Raw genomic sequence first — 23,073 nt, 5'->3', positions numbered from 1 at the left:
CAAAAAATGACGTTTTCTCAGTTGCCATGGATAATTTTTGACATAAGAGCTCAGTAGTTATCATTTCATCCATCATAATTTTAGGTACATTTGTATTGGCTCACAAAATTATTGGAAGCCTTGGAAAAAGGGACCTTGAGTTAGGATTTTTTTGTCAACCTACGATTTCTAAAGTCATAAATATATTTGGACACTTAACTTTAAGCCAACCCACACTCAAAGTGGGCTGTGTGATCCTATCTGAAGTAATGCATTGCATGTCACTGTAGTAGATGGCATCTAGTGGTTTAAAGGTGGTGGCAGCAGCATGAGCATACAGGATATCTCCTTCAGCCATTGTAGATAGTGTAGTGGACTATATGATAGATTTTCTGTTTGAAGGGTAAAAACTGCTTTGCCCTGCTATAGGAATCTAATCTGAACTTTTCTGTTTTTAGCTGTTCAGTGAGCTTTTTGAAACTGTTATCTAACCAAATGCTCAAAAGCTCTGAGTACCATTCATAGAACCTTTGTGTGACCGATGTGAACTGCAGTCAGTATCCTGTTGCTCACACTCCACAGGAAGCTGTGAGTGAGTATCCTGGGCACAGGACAAAACTGTGGCCTGACACACACACGACACTGAATGTGACTTGCATCATGTTGATAGATGAGTTAACTAAAGATAGTCATTACACTTTCACTATAAACTATACATGAGACTAGGTTTGAGACTAGGCAACATTGGCACAGCGCTAAAGCAAAGAGTGGAGGTTTTAAAGCATGATATCACTGTCAGCTGACATTGACCCTAGTTTCTCCCCAACGTCTGTCACATTCCCATTTGGCCAGATGGGTTTCATGGACAATTTTAGATTTGGTTGCTTGTTGTTCCTACATGGAGTCTGTACATGACATTTGTGTTGGAGTCTGTGTTGTGCTGCATGCAGGTAATTTGTTGATGTTTGTGGACTCATTTCTAAGCTAACATTAGCTAATGTTGCACTCTGTTGGCGCTGTAGGGGAGGGCGCATTGAGGAGCCAGCATAAACAACACATCCTTCAGATTTTCACAGAAAATTTGTTCAGAATCCTTTTAGAAATCAGTCCAGGCTGTTGGAAGCAACCGAGAAGGGTCTCATTTAGTCACTTTACAATCTGTAATACATGTGAATTGCTTTGGCATAAGTATTCATAATATTTTACTATAGCTATAATATCCTTTGAGAGAACAGATTAGAGTGGGAATATCAAAGCTCTGTGCTCTTGTGAAGTACACGCATTTCTCTTTTGGAAGTTTAGAAAAGTAAAATAAAAGAGGTCTGGAGGTTGTTGAAAGCAAACTTACCTGGAGGAGGTCTGGTTTTTGGTCGAGCTGATGGCCTGTAACTGAATTGGGATTTCTGGGATTTTTTTTTGTTCAGTAGAATTACTCTGTTGACTGGTAAGGCCTATCTTACAGTTGGTGCTCCAGTTCATCCCAAATGTGTTGGATGAGTTTGTGCAGTCAAGTTCGACAACAAATTACTGTAGGAAAAAGATTTCTCTATGGACTGGGCTTTGCGGCATTGTCATGTTTTAACAGGAAAGGGACAAACAAGAAATGTGGAAATATTTATAATTATAAATATATGTGAAATTTAACATTTCCCATCACTGGAACAGTTGTGGATTCCTTTGATTGAGAGTGAGTCTGAGCTCACTCTTGGAGTTGTGTTGACACCAAAGAGCTAATGTGATTATTTAACCACTTGTTTGCACCTGATTTATCCCTTTACACACAAAGACTCTTTCAGGTGTCACACACTTCAAAGAGTCATTGCTGAGAGTCACCAATGCTACAGTTATCAGCCACTGAACCTAGCAACACCCACAGGGACCACCTAGGCAAATCAACATCTGCAATGGATGCTGAGAAGGCAGAAATATAGCTATTGCTTTCTGATTTACAAATCTGCATTGAATAAATCACATTTTAAGGTGAAAAAGAAAAAAAAGGCTAGGCTTAAAGCTTACTGCTACTGCTGCCTCAGGGTTGTCTGGATGCTGTCCAGTTTGTTGTGCAATAACCAGAAATATCTGGTCTGTGTGTTTAGATCAAATTTTGCATTAATGGACATCAACCCATGTTCATCAACATTTACATATTTTATCAGATGTGTGCAAAATGTTTAAATGTGCTAAATTTTATGAAAAGATCGAACCAAAACCTGAATGATGCCAATGACCTTGTGATAAGAGGAATCAGGGAAAATGAAACACAGTGACACATAGTGAAAGAAAATAAGGTAGTAATGTAACAGCAATTAAATGTGAAACACCTCATTAAAGGTTCTCATTTCATATATTTACTCAATATTAATGTAAAGATTCTGTTTATAACTTCATGCTCCAGTGGACAAGCCAGATGTGAATGGCAGTGATGTTGCTACTTAGTCAGCAATGCTTGCCCACAGCAGCAGAGGCGGTTATTCATAAAGGAAATAATTTGTCAGACAAAGAAAATTCAGCATCACTATTAATAAAAATGTACAGCCCACTGTAATACTCTCATTTACCTTCAGCAGAAGCCTCACCTGATTCTCTGTCAAATCTAAAATCACTGGTTATCTCTTAAAGCTCTGCTGGTTGGCTGGGGCTTCAGTTGTGGCTATAGAAAACAACTGGGACATCTCTGGGGGAAAACTAAGTCTGGCATGGAGAGATGGCCTCCTCCCAAAGAACCCTGCCTGGAAGCCTTAAAGCACACATCTTACTTAGCTCCACTCCACTTACTTTATCCTCTTTGCTATTACGTAGCAGCATGTTCCTTACTTCAAGAATGTTTGACAGAATGTTTCTTGTGTAAATTTAAAAAACAAAATACCATGATATGGATTAAACTTCTCTGCTTCACTGTGTGAGTGTGATGTCACCCAATAACTGAATCTTATATTATTACCTTGAGATTGGTGTTGGAAATATCTGACATCGACTTTCTAAACACTGTCATCCCCTCATGAAACGCTTCCTGACCCATTCACTTTGCCTTTTGCAAAAAAAGTTATTTTGATAGTTAATAAAGACCATTAGCCATTACATTTAAACCTACCATCACCATCCTGAACCTAAATGAAAAAACAAAACAGCAGTTATTTATGATCCTCCTAAATGCCCTTGGGTCCATTAAACTGTAATTATATCAAAAGCCTTGGTGACATTTTTGAGAGTGATTTTAATTCAATAGACAAATCGGCTCTGTAGTTATGTGTGCCTTCTTCCATTTAAGGCTTATTGCCAAAATAAAGTCTTCTTTATCACACAAAGATCAGGAAAGGGTTATTCAGTTTTTATTACCTCTAGACTGGATTATTGTAACTCCCTCTACCTGGGCCTAGACCAGTTTTCTTTATGACGTCTTCGGCTAGTGCAAAATGCTGCTGCCCGCCTGTTGACTGGCACAAAAAGGCGCGCTCACGTTACACTAGTACTGGCCTCCCCGCACTGGCTTCCTGTCCACTTCTGGATCAATTTCAAGGTTTTATTCAAGGTTTTTAAGATATTAAATGGTCTGGCACCACAGTACCTTGTGGAACTCGTGGATATTTTAAACTGTGAGCTACACTGTATTTTGTTTGTTGTATTTTATATCTGTTTTCTATTTTAATACTTGTACTGTACAGAGCTTTGGTCAAACTCAGTTGTTTTAAATGTGCTTTATAGATAAAATTGACCTTGACCTTGACAATAATCACCCATTACGTTTAATACCACACCAGTTAGTTTACCTAGTTAACCCCAGCTGTCAGGTTATAGTGTGGCTAGTTGAGCTGATTACCAAAAAGCTCTGGTAAAGCAGCGTTCACCAGCACCAACAGTGTTATAGATTCATGTAGACGGGTCATTAGATCTGCATTGGATATAAGTCGTCAGAGACAGTAAGTCTATCGAGACAATCAACAACCAGTACAGTTGCTGGGGCATCTCAGACAAAACTTAAAATATCAACAAATGTGGAAGTAGAAGAAGTACTAGTGTGAAAATCTATTAAGTAAAAGTAAAAAGCAACTTGTTTAAATGTGCTCATACTAAAAGTAACTTTTTACAAAAGAGAGAACGATTAGTCAACTCTTTGCATTGACTCCAGAGTTCTTTGCACATCTACATGTTTTTTTTTAGCTGGGATCCAGGCTGGGTATTGTTTGCTAGTAGGGTTTGTTTGCTGAGGGAATTTCATAACATTTCACACATGTCCACTTAGACTCAAGGATGAACTAATTTTGGAATTTGGTGGTCAAAATTCAAAGGTGAAGGTGACTGTGACATCACAAAACATGTTTGTGGCCATAACTCATAACTCAAGAATTCATACACTAATCACTGTGTCATCATAATGTTCAGCTAAAACACTTTTATGGCCATTATTCAGCGCCAGAACACATAAGGAGATCATGACCATATTTTCTGCAACTTGACTGGTTGGCAGAGGCATACCTCCTCGAGGAGGTCTAGTTTCAATATAAACAGAAAAGTCTGATGGCCCAGAAAAAACCCAGAGTGCTGGGTCCATCCAGTCAGGTAAAGGAAATACTGGTACTGTGGGCAAACACAGCCTTTTGTCTGCTATAGCAAACATATCTGCTCTGCAACTAATTCAGTATGCTTTCTCTCTTGAGAAAAACTGAGAAACCAAAAAGGGAGAAATTTATATTAAATATTTTGTGTCATGACTGCACCCCGTCATTTTGCATTAATTCAGTGGACTACCATTCCAGTGCATAGAGACCTTATTTTGGCACAGCCAATTAAATCTTGCATAAGGCAGTAATGTTGTCATTCTGTCATGTGCAGAGCAGATGATGGCACTGAGCGAGACAGTATTCTGTTACACAAGAGCCAGTGTTCAAACAACAACCCAAATTAGCTTTCCTGTCTCCTTCTTACCCAATATACAAACATGTAAACATGTCTTATTCTGCACCTTAGCTTGTTGGATGAGCCACTAGACATTAATTGGGGAAAATGCACTTCTAACTTCAGTTTGCAAGCCAGATAGTCCATTAGCTGCTCAGCTGCAGCACACCGAACAGCATGTAAACTTACCTACCTTATAGAGTCAATTGGATCTGATTAGCTGCTAATGTGGTACAGTTACCAGACATCCCGGTTTCAAGGTGGGTGTCCTTAGAAATATCTGTAAAACACTAAAATGTCCCCAGTTTTCAACATTTGTGACCAAATTGTCCCGATTTTCACCACAATTAAAATGGTTATAATTAGGGCCGGAGCACCGAGGGCGCATAAAGCAGTAATGCTGTCATTCTGTGATAGGCAGAGCGGTTGTGATCGCAATGAGCTATTGCAATTTGTTTGTCAGATATTATTTTTCTCCCAAATGAATCGCCTTTTTGAGGGCCTAAACATGCTCAAAAACACATGAAACTTTGCACACACAAAAATCAACTCACTTTAACTCTGGCACATATTTTCCAAAACTTGGCATGATTGATAAGAGTCCCAGCCACACTAAATTATGAAAGTTTTGAGTTTTTGTTGAACGGCAAATTTCGAAACAGGAAGTTGCTGTACCTCCATTATATTTTGTCCAGTCTGCCCCAAACTTGGTCAGAAGATGCATAACACATTGATGTTGCATCCCTGTGAAAATCGTGAGTTTTCTTTAAACGGCATTGCTCCAGTTTAGTGTATTAATGTTTACTTTGCCAAAATGTTACTACATTTTTAACTCTTTTTTAAAACATCCTACATTTGGTATTCATAAGCAGTATAACTTAACTGTTGAGCAAAGATGGCATTGAAGTGAAACAGGCTTATATTCAGGATAGGCCCCTATTCCTAAGTCTATTTTATTTGTTAAGCTACCAACAGTTAAATGCATCACAGCTAAAGTATTCTGCCAACCAAAAAAGGTATAACTCATCCCTCTCCCAGTGAGCTTTTATTGTGAAATCATTTCATTTGATGGGACTTTGGTAATGATTGAAAAAAAAAAAAAACAACAAAGTAGATGCATTTGGTATTTATTACTACAATTACTGTGGTGTCTCTAGGTGTATAATCACATGTACTGCTTCCACCAGCAGCCTAATGCACGTTAATATAAAATGGACCGTAATAGTGTGGCTGGTTACAAATGTATATTTATAAGTCACTGACTGCTTTAACCAAATCCCACCCCACCTCGATGTTTTGTTCGGTTTTGTTTTGTTTTCCACACTTACTGGGATCAGCCTTTATTTGACCATGGTTTTTGGCCAGTTTTTTAATGATAGTTTTTATTTGAGGATTTACAAAAAAAATCCCACAATGTTTATTAAGGTACAACAACATAACGGCACGCATCAATTTCCTGTCCTTATCAGGACACTGTAAACCATTTTAAACCAATCAACAAAGATTATGTTTGTGTAATACAAGTTGCATGGCTTCTGATTTTTACTAGTCTTGTTAGCATTTTCAATACTTGCAGCAGTTGTTTCACATTAAAACACATTTATTAAGAAAGACAGGAAATTTTGTATAAATATCAACAGTAGATATGAATTTTAGCTTACTGCTACATATGAATAGAAAAAAGGCAGTAGTGGGTAGATGTTATCCCACTTTATTACATGCAATAACAGTAATACTAAAGACATGATATTAGATATGTTGTGTCAAATTAAGTGTTGGCGTTAATAAATGTAATATGCCAGTGCAGAATCATACCAATCAGTTGTTCTTTCTTTTCTCCATCCTTTATCTCCCATGCTGTCCTTTTCTCTGTTCCTCTGTTGTACATCATCAGCTCTGCCTTTTGTTAAAGCAACTCACACTGTGTGTTTTTGCTTGCACTTGCAGAGATCAGCCATTCTCATCTATAAATAGTTCCTGAATTGCTGTTAGCAAAGTTGCTTGTTCATATTTCATCATATTTACAATCAGGGATGGTGAGTCTTTTTACCTAATAATTGTTTGCTGTAGTATTATACATGGAAATCTTGCAGAGTACTTGCCTTGTGACCTTTTTAATCAAAATTGTTATGAGGAATGAAAAAGGAAAGATTTTCACTTCCTTCTGCAGCTTTCTGTAGTTGTGGGTTGAATAAAACAGAAAGGGGAAAAAAAAGAAAACCCAGACTTGGTGTTTCTGTTGGCAGAGAAAACAAAATGGGTTTTGGTTCACAATTTGACACCTGTATCCTGTTATACACCTAATACGGAGTTTCACTGATGTCCAACCAAATGTCTGACTGGACTGTACTGGGTCAAATTAGGTGTCATGACCATGAGTAACTTGTCCTTGGATACAGTGCAGCCCTTTTGCTTCGTCTTGCTTTTGAACTTGTTATCTCAGGACTCCCTTGAGGGGGTGTCTTCATATTTGGCACAAATGTTCATCCAACCTCAATGATTACTTGGTGGTCAAATGTCAGGGGTCAAGGTCACAGTAACGAGATGTCCGTCCTATTCTTGTGAAAGCATTATATCAGGAACGCCTTGAAGACATGTCCTCAAATTGCCACAAACATTCATATGGACTCAATGACGTATTCATCAGATGTTGGTGGTCAGAGGTCAACATCATTCTAACCTCATGTCCGTCCCATTCTTATGAATGTGATATCTCAGAGAATTTCATTACATCTAGCACAGCCGTCCATATGGACTCAAGTATGAATGATTGCAATTTTGTGGTTAAAGGTTAGAGTTACTTTGACCTAAACTTTGACCTACACCTTTTAATCCACAACTCAAGAATTCACACACTACTTATGACAATTAAACACAAATGTCTTAATACAATAATTTAAAAAAATGAAATGATTACATTATTCACCCAAATGGTCACTATGACATCATAATGTTCAAAACACCTCTTCAATGATGTAACTCCGGAACAAAAGTAGAGATTGTTTACCATATTTCCTGCAATTTAACTGGTTGGTGGATGCAAAGGTGTGAGGCAGTAATCCTAAATAAACTAAAAATAATATAAATATAAATAAATCAACTAATATAACAGGATTTGTACCCCATTGTCCAGGGTGAAGGTCCAATGTTTAACCCATACATCCACAATGACTTGCTCATTATGTGTTGCTCTTTATACCATCTCATCTGACTTCCTCACGAACACATATCTAGCCAAAAGAAAGAAATGATAGTATGACCTTGACCATTTTACTCATATTTTAAAAACCTGATAAAATAAAAATAAAAATAAATAATTCACTTGCAACTCTTTGGGCTTTGGCAGGTGACAAAGAATAATTGGACAGGCTCTTTGGCTGAAATAAGTTTTACAAAAAAAAAAACACTTGTAAAAAATCCTGTCAAAACTACATTTGCACTTGCCTCTTAGTGCTTTGGCAGGTGAAAAAGAATATTTTTCTTACAGGCTCTAGTCAATTTCAGTTGACATGGACCACCCTAGCGAAAGCTGTATTCGCTAGGAGTAGATAAGAGTTGAAAAAGTATTTTTTTGTAAGCTGATTTACAACAAGTTGTATAGGTTTGTTAGTCTCATCTACTCTTTTGGCCCTTGTTGTGTCAGTTATTGTGTCACTAGTTAACCATGGATGTATTATATATAATATTATATATAATATGTATTATATATAATAATGGGTGTGGCATCAGCTTTATAGTTCTCACTCACCAACTATTTTCAGTGGAAAGTATATGCTCTCCAGTGTCACTAAAGAATGTTGAAGATGAAAAATAGGGGAATGTACTCAAACTAGCTTTGTCATACGCTTTTTATCATTTGTCACCATCATGACACTGTATTATCTGTATGTATCAGAATATCTTATAAAAAAATATAATATCTTATACCATAGTATTTAGAGCCATCACCAAAAAGATGGGGGAAAAAAACATTTATTTATTATGAATTAAATCTGATGACCATAACGCAAATTACCCATGAGACTGGTGTTTCTATGCAGATGAACACTGGGAATGTCAGTAAAAGAAAACTTTGAAATGGGAAATTAAACCAGGAACATGTACTGTAACAACTGGCTCCTCTTTAAAAACATCACTGTTGCCAGCTGACCTCGCAGTCTCAAATGCTGCTGCAGCCAGTCATGCTGAAGCAGATATTTGGCACTCACTCATGTTGTTGAGGTGTTGTCCCTCAGTGTCCAGTGTCAGCTCTAGAAGATAGCTGTTGTGTTTATCAGTACAGTAGGCAATGGTGTGCTGAAGCATGAATACTTGGAAGAATCCATAGTGCATCTGCACTCTTACACACACACACACACACACACACACACACACACAAACACACAAAGCAGTTCCCTCGACCCTTTGTCTAAAATATTATATATTGCTGCTGTGGCCTGGTGGCTGCTGAGTCTGAATCACTGTGACACTGTCTGGCTCTTTAAAGATCACTGCAGTGCAACTGCCTGGATAAGCATGCTACTACAACACTACAGACACACACACACACACACAAACACACACACACTGATGTCAGCTAGCACTCGCAGGTATTCGTCTAATGTGTTAAAATCAGCTGTTGTGGCATAAGCTATGTGTGATATAGATGTTTTTTTGTTATTTTTGAAAAGCATAAAAACAAGCAATATAAAAATAATTATTTTGACTTACAAAAATGACCATCTTAACATCTTAATATGATTTAGATCATTTTATCAGTTTGTTTCTCGTTATGTATGATATAATTATAGGCTGTGGAGTTGAAATGCTGTCTTAACATTGTGTGTACTTGACTGTGAAATAGAATTCAAATGACACAATGATCTTTCTTTAAACACCACCCTCAGCACAGACTACATTTCATAAAAGCTAAACGAGAATTTGAATCTTCTGTGTGCTTAGCACACAATTACATTTCATCATCAACATTTTACATAATTGGCTTGAACATTTTAAATTGTAAGGGCTGCAAGAAAATCGCAAAACAGGGAGACCAGGAACTGGGCTGGATGATGAAACACAGCAGGAGGCCTGTGAGTGACTTATCACAGCACTCCACAGCTGATTGGAGATGATGAAGATCTGCTGATTGGTATATTCCACAAAGGACAGGAGCACCAATGATGTCCAAAACATTGATTGTAAATTCTTCTCTCTGAAACTGGCCTCATAGCATATGCATAGTGAGCATCCATATTTCTCTTACTGTCAACAAATTCCATGAAAAGAGTAAAAAACCAATCAGGATCAGAATCAGGGCCCATATTCACAAAGCTTTTTTAGCTTTTTTTAAGTCGTACTAAAAGTTTCTAACAAAAAGTTTTCTCCTAAATCCTCACAAAGTAACTGAGACAATTCAACTTTGGAAAGGATTTGGTAAACAAGGAAGGATCTTGTAGAGGACTAGAGGGCGCCATACCAGGGCTGTAGATCTGGCACTAAGTTTTAAAGCTAGGAGACGGAGATACAAGCCCTGCATACCGTCTATCCCAATGGGGAACGTCAATTCCCTGACCAACAAGTTTGAGGAGCTTGAGGCACTTGTGAAAAATCACTGTGCTTACTGGGAGAGTATCTGATGTGTTTCACGGAGTCCTGGTTGGATAATAACATCTCTGATTCCTGTGTGGATTTAACCGGCTTCACTGCGATATGGGCTGACAGGGATGTGAGAGCAAGCGGTAAGAGGCAAGGTGGGGGGCTGATTGTGTTTGTGAACAACAGATGGTGTAACCCCGGACGTATTACTGTCAAGGATACCTGCTGTCGAGACATTGAACTGGCACTTGGTCTTCGACCTTATTATATTCCGAGGGAGTTTTCCTACATCATCGCCATTGTTGTGCACATCCCACCTCGAGCTGCAGCAGCAGAAGCGTGTTATGTCATCCATGACACTGTCGCGAGATTATAGAATCAGCACCCTGATGCATTTGTTGTACAATAATGTTGATTGTCCCTCAAGGGAAAATAAGACACTGGACCTTCTGTATGCCAGTGTTAAGGAGGCATACAGTGCTATAGCTCTTCCACCACTTGGTAGATCAGACCACAGTCTGGTCTTCCTTCAGCCCTCTTACATGCCCAGTGTAAGGAGGCTGCCTACAACTAACCATACTTTCAGGAGGTGGACACCAGACGCCAGTGAGTCTCTGAAGGATTGCTTTGAGTGCACTGACACACATAGGTCTAAGCCCCCCCCCCCCCCAACTGCAACCAGTCAACATTGAGGGCGTGGACATTGAGGTAGTACTTGGGAGTGCACCTTTTTAACAAGCTGGACTGGTTGGCCAACACTTTTTAGTCATTACTCAAGATTTCACACAGCAATTATGACAAAATTTGACATAATGGTTATTTTTTTTTATATGACTCTGGATAAACAGGGATGTAATCTGAAACTAGCCTGAGTCATGGAGGCGTACAGTTCCAGTTTGTGTAGAAACAATCCTAACATCCTTGAGTGAAGCTGGTTTTGCCAGAATTGCTATAGATTAATTGAATACATTTGTACATATATGTAGATGTTTGAATTGTGATTCAAGATCCTGTGTCCTATATATCCTATGTCACATTTTCTGGAAAGCAGCTGTGTGCTGCTCTCTATTGGTGTTGACAAGGGCTGTCAAACGATACATTTTTTTCTTAATCGCTAAATTTCAACAGTTAATCGTGATTAATCATATGTTTTATCACATGATTAAAATTCTATAATTTTTGTCTGTTTTCTCTTGCTTGGCAACACATAACAGTCAGTCTGTCTGAACTAGAAGCTAACATTAGCATGTCTGATGTGTAATTTTGAAGATGTCTGATCAGTTATTTATCCGTAGACGAGCTCTGGATAAGTTATATTTTTATTTTCTAACTCATTCGATCTTCACCAACGATGATTCAGGCGTTGGATTTAAACACTTTAGGTCTTTTAGGTCACACCCATTAAACAGCAGGTTGCAGAAAATGCCTCACATCCTTACTTCAAAGTTTACTGTAGCAGTGTCAGTTTTATTAGTATTCCAGAATACGGAGGGTTTACTGACAGACGGAGCAGGTCTGAGACATGCTCTGGGTATGCTACAATTATTTTCTGTGATATTACTAAAGAAATCCATATGTTCTGACAAAGTGAAAAATATTTACAGTGACATCAGTAATTGTGGTGTAGCCAGTCATACAACAGCTCCAGGTCATAGAGACCTGCAACTAGGATATCTATTTTGCAGTACCACTCCACTTTTGTTTTCCTTTAAAAAATTATTTTAATACTCTTCAAGGTTATGTGCCAGACCTTTGCTAAAAGCTCTCTGGTGAACACACACACACACAAACACACACACAGAGAGAGAGAGAGAGAGAGAGAGAGAGAGAGAGAGAGAGAGAGAGAGAGAGAGAGAGAGAAGCAGCCCCAAGAGGCATTTTAAACCATCTCTTGTATCAGTGAGCTCTGATCCATGACTACCTGGTCATGTGACAGTGTAATGTGCAGCAAAGCACAGAAAAGTCTCTTATGACCTAAAGCAGTATGTGGATTTTTGGAAGCAGTATTATCTTGCATGACAACTCTGGAACAAATTTTCTGTATTCATCTTTGATTTTTCTGCCAGTTAAAGGTCAGTTTTCTTGTGCACCACAGAACTATCGTCTGGTTTAGGATAGTTAAAAAGAAATAGTGGACCAGCTTCACATCACCCACCTTCTCTCAGCTGGAAGAGATGCTGTGCTGTACACAGCCACTCTACTGGAAATGAGATGAAAACAAGAAACAAGAATTACAGAGCTTGACTCTGTCATCCACAGCAGTTAGTCGAGGCTAAACAGGAAAAGCTGGAATTATTGTTTAGGGCCTGCTGACATCTTACAGTTGCTGATCCAAAGGTCTGTAAACTGTTCCGTCTGGAGACATTTTTAGATTTAATCTGTATTTCATTTGCTGGTGGACAACATGGCAAAGTGTTTCCACTACAGGAAAGTGACAGCGGGGAAGCCTCAGGGTGTTATCTGGTGGCCTCAGTCAGCTTGACCAGCAGTAATAGAGCAAGCAGGAATGAACTGATGAACCTCACACCTCGTCCACACTGCTTACCTTGTGGAACTGCTGCTGTTGCGTGCATGTGTGTGTCCACTCTGCCAGCACTGTTGCTGCAGCACTGCTTCTGTCTGCCCTATATTTAAACATAGACAGCTTTAGACAGTTGCCATGAATAACAGAATAATTTAATTTAATTATCTGAAAAGTGAAGAGTTTTAACCAGAATTTACAACTAGTCTGACACCCATTACATCAAGACATAGGTTAGCCTACAAATTTAGCAGTCTGGAAGCTTTTCGGACCCTGAAACATCAGTTTGCCTTCTCCCCTGTTCTCACTGTGTCAGATCCCATGCTCCAGTTCACCATCAAGGTTGATGCCTTGGATGTGGAGGTGCTAGTAGAACATGGAACATCCATGGTAGATGGAGGGGTTGCAATGTTGGGAACCGGAAACTGTCAGCCACCAAGCTGGCACTGGAGGAATAGAGGCACTGGCTGGAGGGGGTGGAGCAGCCATTCTTGGTGTGGACTAACCCCAAGAACCGGGAATACGTCCTGCCCTTTCAGTTCCTACCCTCGTAGGTCTCCTGCCTTTCATCATTCACACCTGCCTCTAATTACTTACCTGCCCCTGGCCTTTATTTCTATCAATCCCATGTATTTATATTCCCCTGTTTACCCTTCCCCTTTGCCAGGTTGTCTGTGTTACCTGTGTGTGCATATCTACTCCTGTTTGCCCTGTTTGCACTGCTTACCTGTGTATGACCTGCTTAAGCTTCAGTAAAGACTCTGTCTTCTTAAATCAACCCAGTGTGCTGTGTGTCTCTTTGAGTCTCTGAATTTACAAGAATTGTTGTACTGCTGCCATATATAAATGTAATACTCTACCCATACAGTTTTCTCAATTTTTGATAGACATTGAAAATCCCTGGTATAATTTAATACATTCCCATCATCTCATTAAAAAATGCACAAATAATGAGGCTGCCAAAAAGCACCCTGCATAAACAAACAGCCCCTTCTGCACGTGCAAGTACTATGCATCAACTGACAGACTAATCCAGCAAGACTGCCACACTTGCATGCTAAATACTTTCTCTAATTAGTGACCTCTGGTCAGATTTGAGATCCTTGGTCCTTGGCCTGATATGTTGATGACAATGACTGCAGCATGAGTATATCATGAGTGTAGTCTATGCTTGGATCATACTGGAATATCAGAATTCAAATCCAGCTTTGGATGCATGTCCAAGCAGCTCCTTACTGAAACTGCTTCATTATTTCCTGATAATAGGAAAGTGGAGATATACGATATATAAACTGTATGAAGTTCACTTATCATGGAAATAGCACAACTGTTATCATGGAACACAACAAAACAAACTTCTGCTTCAGATAAGATTTTTTTTTCTTTCTTTCTGTTTTTGGTAAAGAATGGACTTTCACACTCAACTTTATTAACTTCCTTTTTTTTCCTCCAGGTGTCTAAACTGAGGGCTGATGAAAAAGAATTCAAAAGCAGACACGGTTTGAGGCCAACTATCGTCAAGGGGATATCACAGAGCCATACACAGAACTTGACAATAAACACAAACCTTTTTACACAACCCATGCAAACATCAAATGAAAGTGGTCAGTGAGTTCCCCTCAGCCAACATAATGATCTTCAGTAACTTACACATTTCAGCAAGGATACTACACTAACAGATTTTCCTGTCATCATCTTGGATCATACTGGAATATTGGACCTAAATTCAGCTTTGGATGTATGTCCATTTCCAACCTGGAAGTAGCCAGCTTTCTGAACTTCAGTACCTTTTGTTTTTAACAACAATACTCCCTGATGATCACAAGGGAATATGTCACTCTGTTTCTGGTGGGCTCTTGCTTCCTGCTGGACTACAGCTCCCAATTCACTGTGCAAGCTCTCGAGAGAAGAACTAAAGGTGCAGTGATGTCCACCAGGGTCACTAAATATATGAGGGGGTCTATGGAGGAAGTGACATCATTAACAGGCAGGACGAGGCTAAGGAGACATGGGATGTTGAGGGTGCAGCGTGTTAAAAGAGGATGGGTGTGGAACCAGTTCTTTGTCCTGGAGGAGTACATGGGATCTGAGCCACAATATGTTGGAAAGGTGGGTAAATATTTCTCATATCTGAGCTTTTAATATCTATATATGTGTATTACATATATAGATAGACACTTAGATGCTTTATTGATTCTCTGTCTATCTACTTTAAGTAAGACTTAAAGTTCCTCTCCAGACATGTTTTAAACTATGTAGAAATACTCTGCTGTGATTAATATTTTGTTTAACATGGTTTTCCCACACAAAAAGTGAAAAAAGTGAAAACTGGAGCTGGAAACACATCTACACTTCATCATTGAGAAATCAATATCAGAGATACAGATACACTTAATCGTTGAGAAATCTGTACGCCTACCACTGCTGCTCACGCTAGGTTGAAGGTGAAAGAGCAGAGACGATCAAGATGGTCAGTGGGAGAATAACTGGAGAGATTCAGCCACATGTTTGAGCCTGACTCAGACCCAGAGTCAGGAGGTTGTTGAGGAGTGAGGAGTTTGTTGTGCAACGAAATTTGAGACTAGACAACATATTAGAGCAATAAGAATAGTTATTGGTTTATGCTGTTTGTTAGCTTGTAACTGGCAGTGGCTGACTCAGTGTCAGTGGCTGTGCTAATGAAAACTCTTGCGCTCTGCACTGATACCCAACAGCAGATCTTCCTCACTTTGATATGACCGGGGTTGCACCATCATCTATTGTTCACAAGCAGAACCAGTACTCTGAAATAAACATGTTTATAGCTCAGTTCAAAGAACAGTTTTGATCTCAATAGTGAATTCTCCCCTTCATAACAGCTGTATGGGGGGTTGAATTCTTACACAACTCACCCATATAAATGTTATTAAGGCTGACAGTTATGTACAAGTGAGGGCATGGCTGCTTTGAGCGACAGGTGGGTACATCGCAGATGGCTAGCCACTCTGGGTCTATGAAGGCCACATGATTGCACATCATTGCATTCTGTTTATTTACATTTTACACAGTGTCCCAACTTTTTTGGAAACAGGGTTGTGTATGTTTGCACTAATTAGCAAGTATCTTAGCTTAGCTTAGCTCATGAACTAGCTAATTAGCCAGTGAATAAACTAGCCTTGGATTAGCTTTTAAGCAGTATGCCTACCTACACACCGAGCTGTGCTAACAATGCTAACGGGAGCATATGCTTGCCACAATTATTAAACAGGCAAGCACCAAAGTCTCAGCTCATTTCTTTGTCAGTGCCAAAGAATTTGAAAAGCTGAAAAGGGTTTATATTAAATAACTGACAAGGATATTAGACTCACTCATTTATCCACATACAAAGAACTAGGGACCAGATTTCTCTTTATCACAGTATTAGCTTATCATGCGATATTTGTTTTTCTGAGCAACATCTGCCAAAACCCAAAAAGACAGAGACTTTATATACATTACTGTAGTTCCCAAAGTCATGTGTCGACATTTCTGACTAATAAAATCAATTACCAAACAATGCTTACAAATAGGTGAATCATTGCAAGTCTTTCACTTCAGTATTTCATCACTGACAACAGGACAACAGTAATTTTCGATTTATGCCATTCCTACTGTCACAGCAGTCTATACTCAATGAGCAATTTGTCAGCTGTACATTCACGCTGCCAATCTCCAGTTCCACCACATCCCCAAGGTGTTCTACTGGATTCAGAGCTGGTGACTGGGGAGACCACTGTCATGACGCAACTGACCGTCACGGTCATGAAACCAGTAGAGTGTTATCCTGCATGTGATGAAGAAATGGATATAACCATTAAGCCTGGAATATACTTGCTTTTAATCCTGCGTTCATTTGGTGCGGTCATGCGAGTACAGTAACCGTGAGGTCTAAGGGTCAGATAAGGTCAACGAAATGGCGGCCACAATGGCGCAGCTGTCTCTTTTTCTGCCACGATTGCAGCAAAAGCAAAATACAGACCTCTTCCCCTGTTCACATGTTATTTATTTACATGAGTATGCAAGATCACCTTCGTTTACAACTCTGGGTCTAATTTCTGTGGTCTGACCCCAGGGGGAGACCTCCTACTGGCTGCGTCATGCTGAAGTAAGTTTTCATTCACAATGCAGCTGTTACAAGCACGGATGCTTGGACAGACAGCAATATTCCAGACCTTAGAAGATGGTTAACTGTGGCCATAAAGGGATGTATATTGTCAGCAACAATACAGCTAACTACAATAAACTGTGGTATAGGGTTATGTTATCCATCCCATATACTGTGGAACGCATTGCTATGTCCATTCTCTGTTCTTAATCAACCTGCCTGTATCTTGCAAAGTTTTAGAGCTATTCTGCTGCTGCATTAGTGAAATAGGTATGTTTGCATGCCATGGACTGACAGACAGCTTTTCATTGTATCTGTTGTGATTGGACTAGAATACAGAAAATGAAACACAGGCAGCTCTGTGTAACTTTTCAGTACACAATAAGTGTCATAAGAAAATATATCCTTCCACCTGCTTGTAAGTGACATATGTTGTGGATCCAACCCTAGATTCTCATTTTGAGAAACCTAACCATCCTCTAATGTTCGAACTTTTCAGGTGTGCTAGCACCATGAACTGTCATCATTACCATACCTGGACATATTGATTTTTCAGGGTGATTAGGGTCCTTGATTTTTACTCAGCTTACTATTTCGTTCAAGTAAACATTTGTGGTGGTTGGGAGTGGAGAGAGTAGTTTTACAGGCAAACATCTCTAAGCTCTGTAGTCCTCCGTTGGCCTAACTACAGGCAGTGGGGAGGACACGTGCCTGGGTTGAAGAGGCAGTCAGACTGAATAAGCTAGGCTCTCCTCATGCCCAGCCAGAGAGGATTTGTGCCCAGGGGCTCCTGATTAATCTGCTGTTGGTGCTAATAGCAGGGCCACAGGTTTATTATCACAGGAGGAGGCAGGCCTGTGTGGAAGGAGGGGGTCAGGCGGAATTAGGTGACCTTATACCACTTGGAGTTTCAGTCAGAGCTTCTAGTGCTAAAACCTCTGGTTGGATCTGGCATGCAAGTTTAGTGGCTTGAGGCAGAGCAGGAGTCTTGCCAGGGAACAAAAAGTGGGAAACAATTTAACACTTGTATGTCTCATCAGTTACCATTTACGTCTAACAGGCAAAGAGGCCACAAAAAAAGGAACATCTTAAATTGAGACCTCTGCAACACCTGTTCCCCATAACAGAGTTAACTGCATCGAGCATAGATATTAACATGTATGGAATTATATATGTGCCCCATTATTCAGTGAATGGTGCAATATCTTGAGTACAGAGGATTTTTTTGCTAGTACATAAATTATATTTTGTAAAGAAATTTTTGTCATGTAAGAAGAATTTGAAATTTTGTGCAAGCAAAATTTTTTTTATTTTTTGCAATCATCCACATAAGTGCACAGTGATAATCTCTGTCTCTCACTTTTAGTAAGTGTGTGACAGTGTGCCATAATCACAGCCACAGCCCAGCCAGATCATCTCTCATGGGCTGTTTTATCTCCAGTCTGATTGGCGGTTAGCACTTTAAAACTGGTTAGCAGGGACCCACAGGTCCACGTAAACAGTGTAAACAGTTTTGGTTGCATACTTTATATGAAACCATTTCAGACTTTGTTTTTGGCATGAAAATCAATCAACTGCAAATGCAGACTTATAGGATAACGCTGTCATATTGTTTTGTTCTTGTCGACAAATAGTAAAATGTGTGATCTTGTGTCTCAGTACTTGTCATCAATAAGTCATCCAGTGCAACTGTGTCACGCACTGATGTGCTGTTAAATAGTTTGAACAACAATGGAGCTCTATGACACAGAGGAATAAGATGTATCAGACTTCAGATACACTCACAGTACTTGTTTGTAGGATATTTTTGGTTTGGGTCAGCACATGGGACAATAAGAAAACTATTGAATATCACCAGGATTATCCTTTTACATCAATGGATTATATCATTAGTTGTTAATAGACTTTAATATGGTAAAGAAATGAATGGATTTGTCATTTAATGTATATGTGATTTCTACTAAGGTGACCAATCAAAATTATATTCCCTTACAACTAAACTGCAACAGCAGATGTGTTTTGTAGAAGATGTAGTTGGAACAAGATTACAGTTTATATTAACATAATGACAAAAAGGTGCTAATTTATGTATAAGGTACAAATGTGTTGATACTAAACATTACTGATTATTACCGACACAGCTGTTCCTGGTCTCTCTCTCTTCTCTCCCCTCTCCTCCCCCTCCCCCTCTTTCTATCTTCCCCTAAACCCAACCGGTCGAGGCAGACGGCCGCCCACCCTGAGCCCGGTTCTGTTGGAGGTTTCTTCCTGTTAAAAGGGAGTTTTTCCTCCCCCCTGTCGCCAAGCGCTTGCTCGTTGTGGGAACTGTTGGGTTTTTCTCTGTAACAAAGTAAGGTCTTGACCTTACCCTGTAAAGTGCCTTGAGATAATGTATATTATGATTTGGCGCTATACAAATAAAATTGAATTGAATTGAATTAAACATATCAATAAAATGTTCACAGACAACGCAACTGTTTTCCACCAAAGTGTCTGATCTTGCCACTTAGTGTAGTGACCACAGTATGGTCTGGAGTAATACAGAGAAAAGTGTTTATTTACATTTCACCAATTCTTTGTATTTCCCTAACTTAACCAAAGCACTTTGTCGCCTAAGCCAAACCACAGACAGGGCTCTGGCTGCAGATTCCACTCTTTGCACATCTGCTTTTCCAGCTACCTCCTGGTGACTCTGCCACTGTTTATAAATCTAGTGCTTCATTCATTCAAAACACATGTTGCCTCTGACCATAATCCAACCAGAGACATTTCAGCCACAGTTCCTTGCAGTTTAATTGTAAAGAAATGATATTGAATTGAATTGAAGTTTCTGGAATGGTTGTGTAACATAGCAATTTTCCATGAATTAATGGCAAAACATGACACACATTCAAAAACAACTACTGTATATGTATGTTTTTGAGTTACAAGGACAATATTCCCTTGTGGCAGGTGGGGATGAAAGAAGAGTATATGTGTCAATTTTTACTAGTTTTGATTAAAAGCATATTGAAATAAATGAGATGCTGAAACAAAAGGTCTCTTTCTATTGGTTCAGTTCTCAGCTGGTTCCCAGAGCACAGCTGGGCCATCAAACACCTAATTCATCTCAAGCAGTCAAGATGCTGACCTTACATATGCAGTGCATTATCATGTCTCCTCATTACCAAAGGTGTGTCTGAGCCGCTACACCAAAACTGTCTTGTTAACAATACCAGTTTTAGTCACAAACATAGTAGATGATTATTTTGGGGTGCCACCTGCTGGTTGAGCAAAATCTGAAATTCTGGCACACCTCTTCCCAATTCATACATTACTTCTGCATTACACACTTCACACAGTTTTGCTCAGTGCTTGCTCTGCCAAAGATGCTGCACTATGTAAATAACAGCAGCATTGGCCACAAATATGTCAATTTATTTATTTATTTATTTTTGTGAAGGTCAAGTACAGTTCCTCACTGACCTACTTATATCATCTGTATTGAACAAAAAGAATTAATTGCATAAATTGGTAGGTGGCACGTAAACAAAATGTCATAATTTGCAATGACAATACTAAATGTTCCACCACAATTAAATGTGGACAATGTATTGTCACTTAACATATGTAAATAAGGACAATAAGGAAAGTATTATTAGTATTTTTATTAGGAACACCAGGAACACTGCTTAGGGCCTTACTTGCCTCACTTGTCACTAGTGTCATGGATTCCACAAGATGTTGGAAACATTCCTTTGAGATTTTTATTTAATTCTGATCCATGTTGACATGATTACATCACATAATATCTGCAGCTTTAGGGATAGGGTTAACATAGCTACACTGGTGACTAAGGAGGCCACTGAAGTTCACTGAACTCACTGTCATGTTCATGGAGCCAGTTTGAGACAACCTTTGCTTTGTGACATGGAGCATTATCATGCTGGGAGTAGCCATTAGAAGATGGTAAACTGGCTATAAAGGGATGAACATGGTCAGCAACAGCACTCATTCAAACCATAATTGATTGGTACTAAGGGCCCCAAATATGCCAAGACAACATTATTACCACATCATTGCAGCACCACCAGCCAGGACTGGACACTAGGCAGGTTGGGTCCATGGATTCATGCTGTTGACATCAAATTTGACCCTATCATTTGCAGACTCAGCAGAATTTCAGATTCATCAGATCAGGCTGCATTTCCCCAGTCTTCAGTTGTTCAGTTTTGGTTACAGGAGTGCAACCTGAATTGTATAGGATTTGACAATGCCTGACGAAGATCTCTGGTAGGTCTAAATGTTGCTCAATTAGCTTAAAATTGCTGGAAGCAATGAGTGGATCTTTTTTCTAAATCTTGCCTTTAGTTGTTTTTTTCAGAACTGCAGAAATTGCAGAACTGTGTTTAATTACAGGAAAGCAGGTGAAATGTAGCAGGAAGGGGTGATGAATGCCGTGAGGAAGAAAATGTCAGACTCACAGAGCCGTTCTTCCACTGCATGAACACCTCTACAGTAAGGGTTACTTTACTCTGGACAGAACAGATCCACTCCACTGTGACAGGATACATACTGTGGAAAAGTCATGGGCCAAGCTCATACACTGACTCTCAGCTGAAGACATATATTGGTGTGTGTGTGTGCGTGCACGTGCGTGTTTTCACGTGTGATTAGACTGGATTAGATTCCTTACCTTCACTTACCTTCACTTCCTTACCTATCACTGTCGGTGACAAGATTAGGCTTTGTTACTGCACTTCTCAGAAAGATTTAAGGTAAATGTGTGTGTGTCTGTGTTATCAAGTTTGTGGCTTTTCACTCACATCTATGCTTCCAGTGACAACTGGTAAGGTCCGTTTAATGAGGTGATAACTTTACAGGTGGGTGCCTTTTAAGGAGTCATTTTGGTTCACTTAATTTTTTTGTGTGAAAAGAAAAACTAAGGGGAAAATGTACTGACTCATCCACTGATTCAAGCAAGAGCAAACAATGTGTATGTTTAAAAATACCATCAGTGTTACAATATGGTAGAAAATCAGAGCTAAACTGTTGTAATTGCTTTATCCTACCTAAATCTTACCTTCCTGTTCATATTATAATGTTTAGTTTTTGTTGAATCTTTTAGAGAGGTGCTGATTGCATCCCTTTATGGCCACATGATCATTTTGAAGCATGTAGTCTGTGGTGCTGTTGAACTGTATTGCATTACACAGAGACGTGTTTCTAATATTTAGTCTTCCCTCACTCATATAAATATTGTTGGCAAAATAATAGTATAATAGAATCATAATGCAACACCACAAACTGCAGCATCCAAAATTATTCAATTCAATTCAATTCAATTTTATTTGTATAGCGCCAAATCATAATATACATTATCTCAAGGCACTTTACAGGGTCAGGTCGAGACCTTACTTTGTTACAGAAAAAAACCCAACAGTTCCCACAACGAGCAAGCGCTTGGCAACAGGGGGGAGGAAAAACTCCCTTTTAACAGGAAGAAACCTCCAACAGAACCGGGCTCAGGGTGGGCGGCCATCTGCCTCGACCGGTTGGGTTTAGGAGAAGATAGAAAGAGGGGGAGGGGGAGGAGAGGGGAGAGAAGAGAGAGAGAGAGAGAGACCAGGAACAGCTGTGTCGGTAATGGTGTTATCAATAATAATGACAGGTAACAGTGGTTAATAGTAAAGATGAGTAGTGGTGGATCTGGATCCTGCTGCTCCCGAGGCAGAGATACCTGCAGAATGAGGACAGAGAGAGGGAGAGAGCAGAGAAGCACAAACTACGGGAGAGAAAAAATACAAAGTTAATGGCATGAAGTCATCGAGAGAGAGAGGGGGAGAGAGACAGAAATAGAGAGAGAGCGCCCAGTGAATCATGGGAATCCCCCAGCAGTCTGGCTCTATAGCAGCATAACTAAGGGATGGGTCAGGACATACCCGAGCCAGCCCTAACTATAAGCTTTACTAAACAAGACAGTTTTAAGCCTGATCTTAAA

The 23,073-nt window shown here is 39.5% G+C and overlaps 1 protein-coding gene across 1 annotated transcript in view; it reads left to right on the top strand.

Annotated features, from left to right (window-relative positions):
• The window catches only part of LOC139628980 (cadherin-12-like), a 95,005-nt gene that overhangs the window by 5,111 nt on the left and 66,821 nt on the right, over positions 1 to 23,073 (top strand). Inside the window, exon 2 of the mRNA XM_071491275.1 lies at positions 14,424 to 15,079. Within this exon, the coding sequence (XP_071347376.1) occupies positions 14,786 to 15,079 (294 nt within the window). The 5' untranslated portion in view covers positions 14,424 to 14,785. The remainder of the gene's footprint in view (positions 1 to 14,423; positions 15,080 to 23,073) is intronic.

Source organism: Trachinotus anak, unplaced genomic scaffold (genome assembly GCF_046630095.1).
Source record: "Trachinotus anak isolate AG129_WGS33_773 ecotype Australia unplaced genomic scaffold, CSIRO_AGI_Tana_v1 ptg000012l, whole genome shotgun sequence".
In the NCBI taxonomy this organism is placed as follows: Eukaryota; Metazoa; Chordata; class Actinopteri; order Carangiformes; family Carangidae; genus Trachinotus; species Trachinotus anak.
This window is presented reverse-complemented; position numbering and strand designations above follow the sequence as displayed.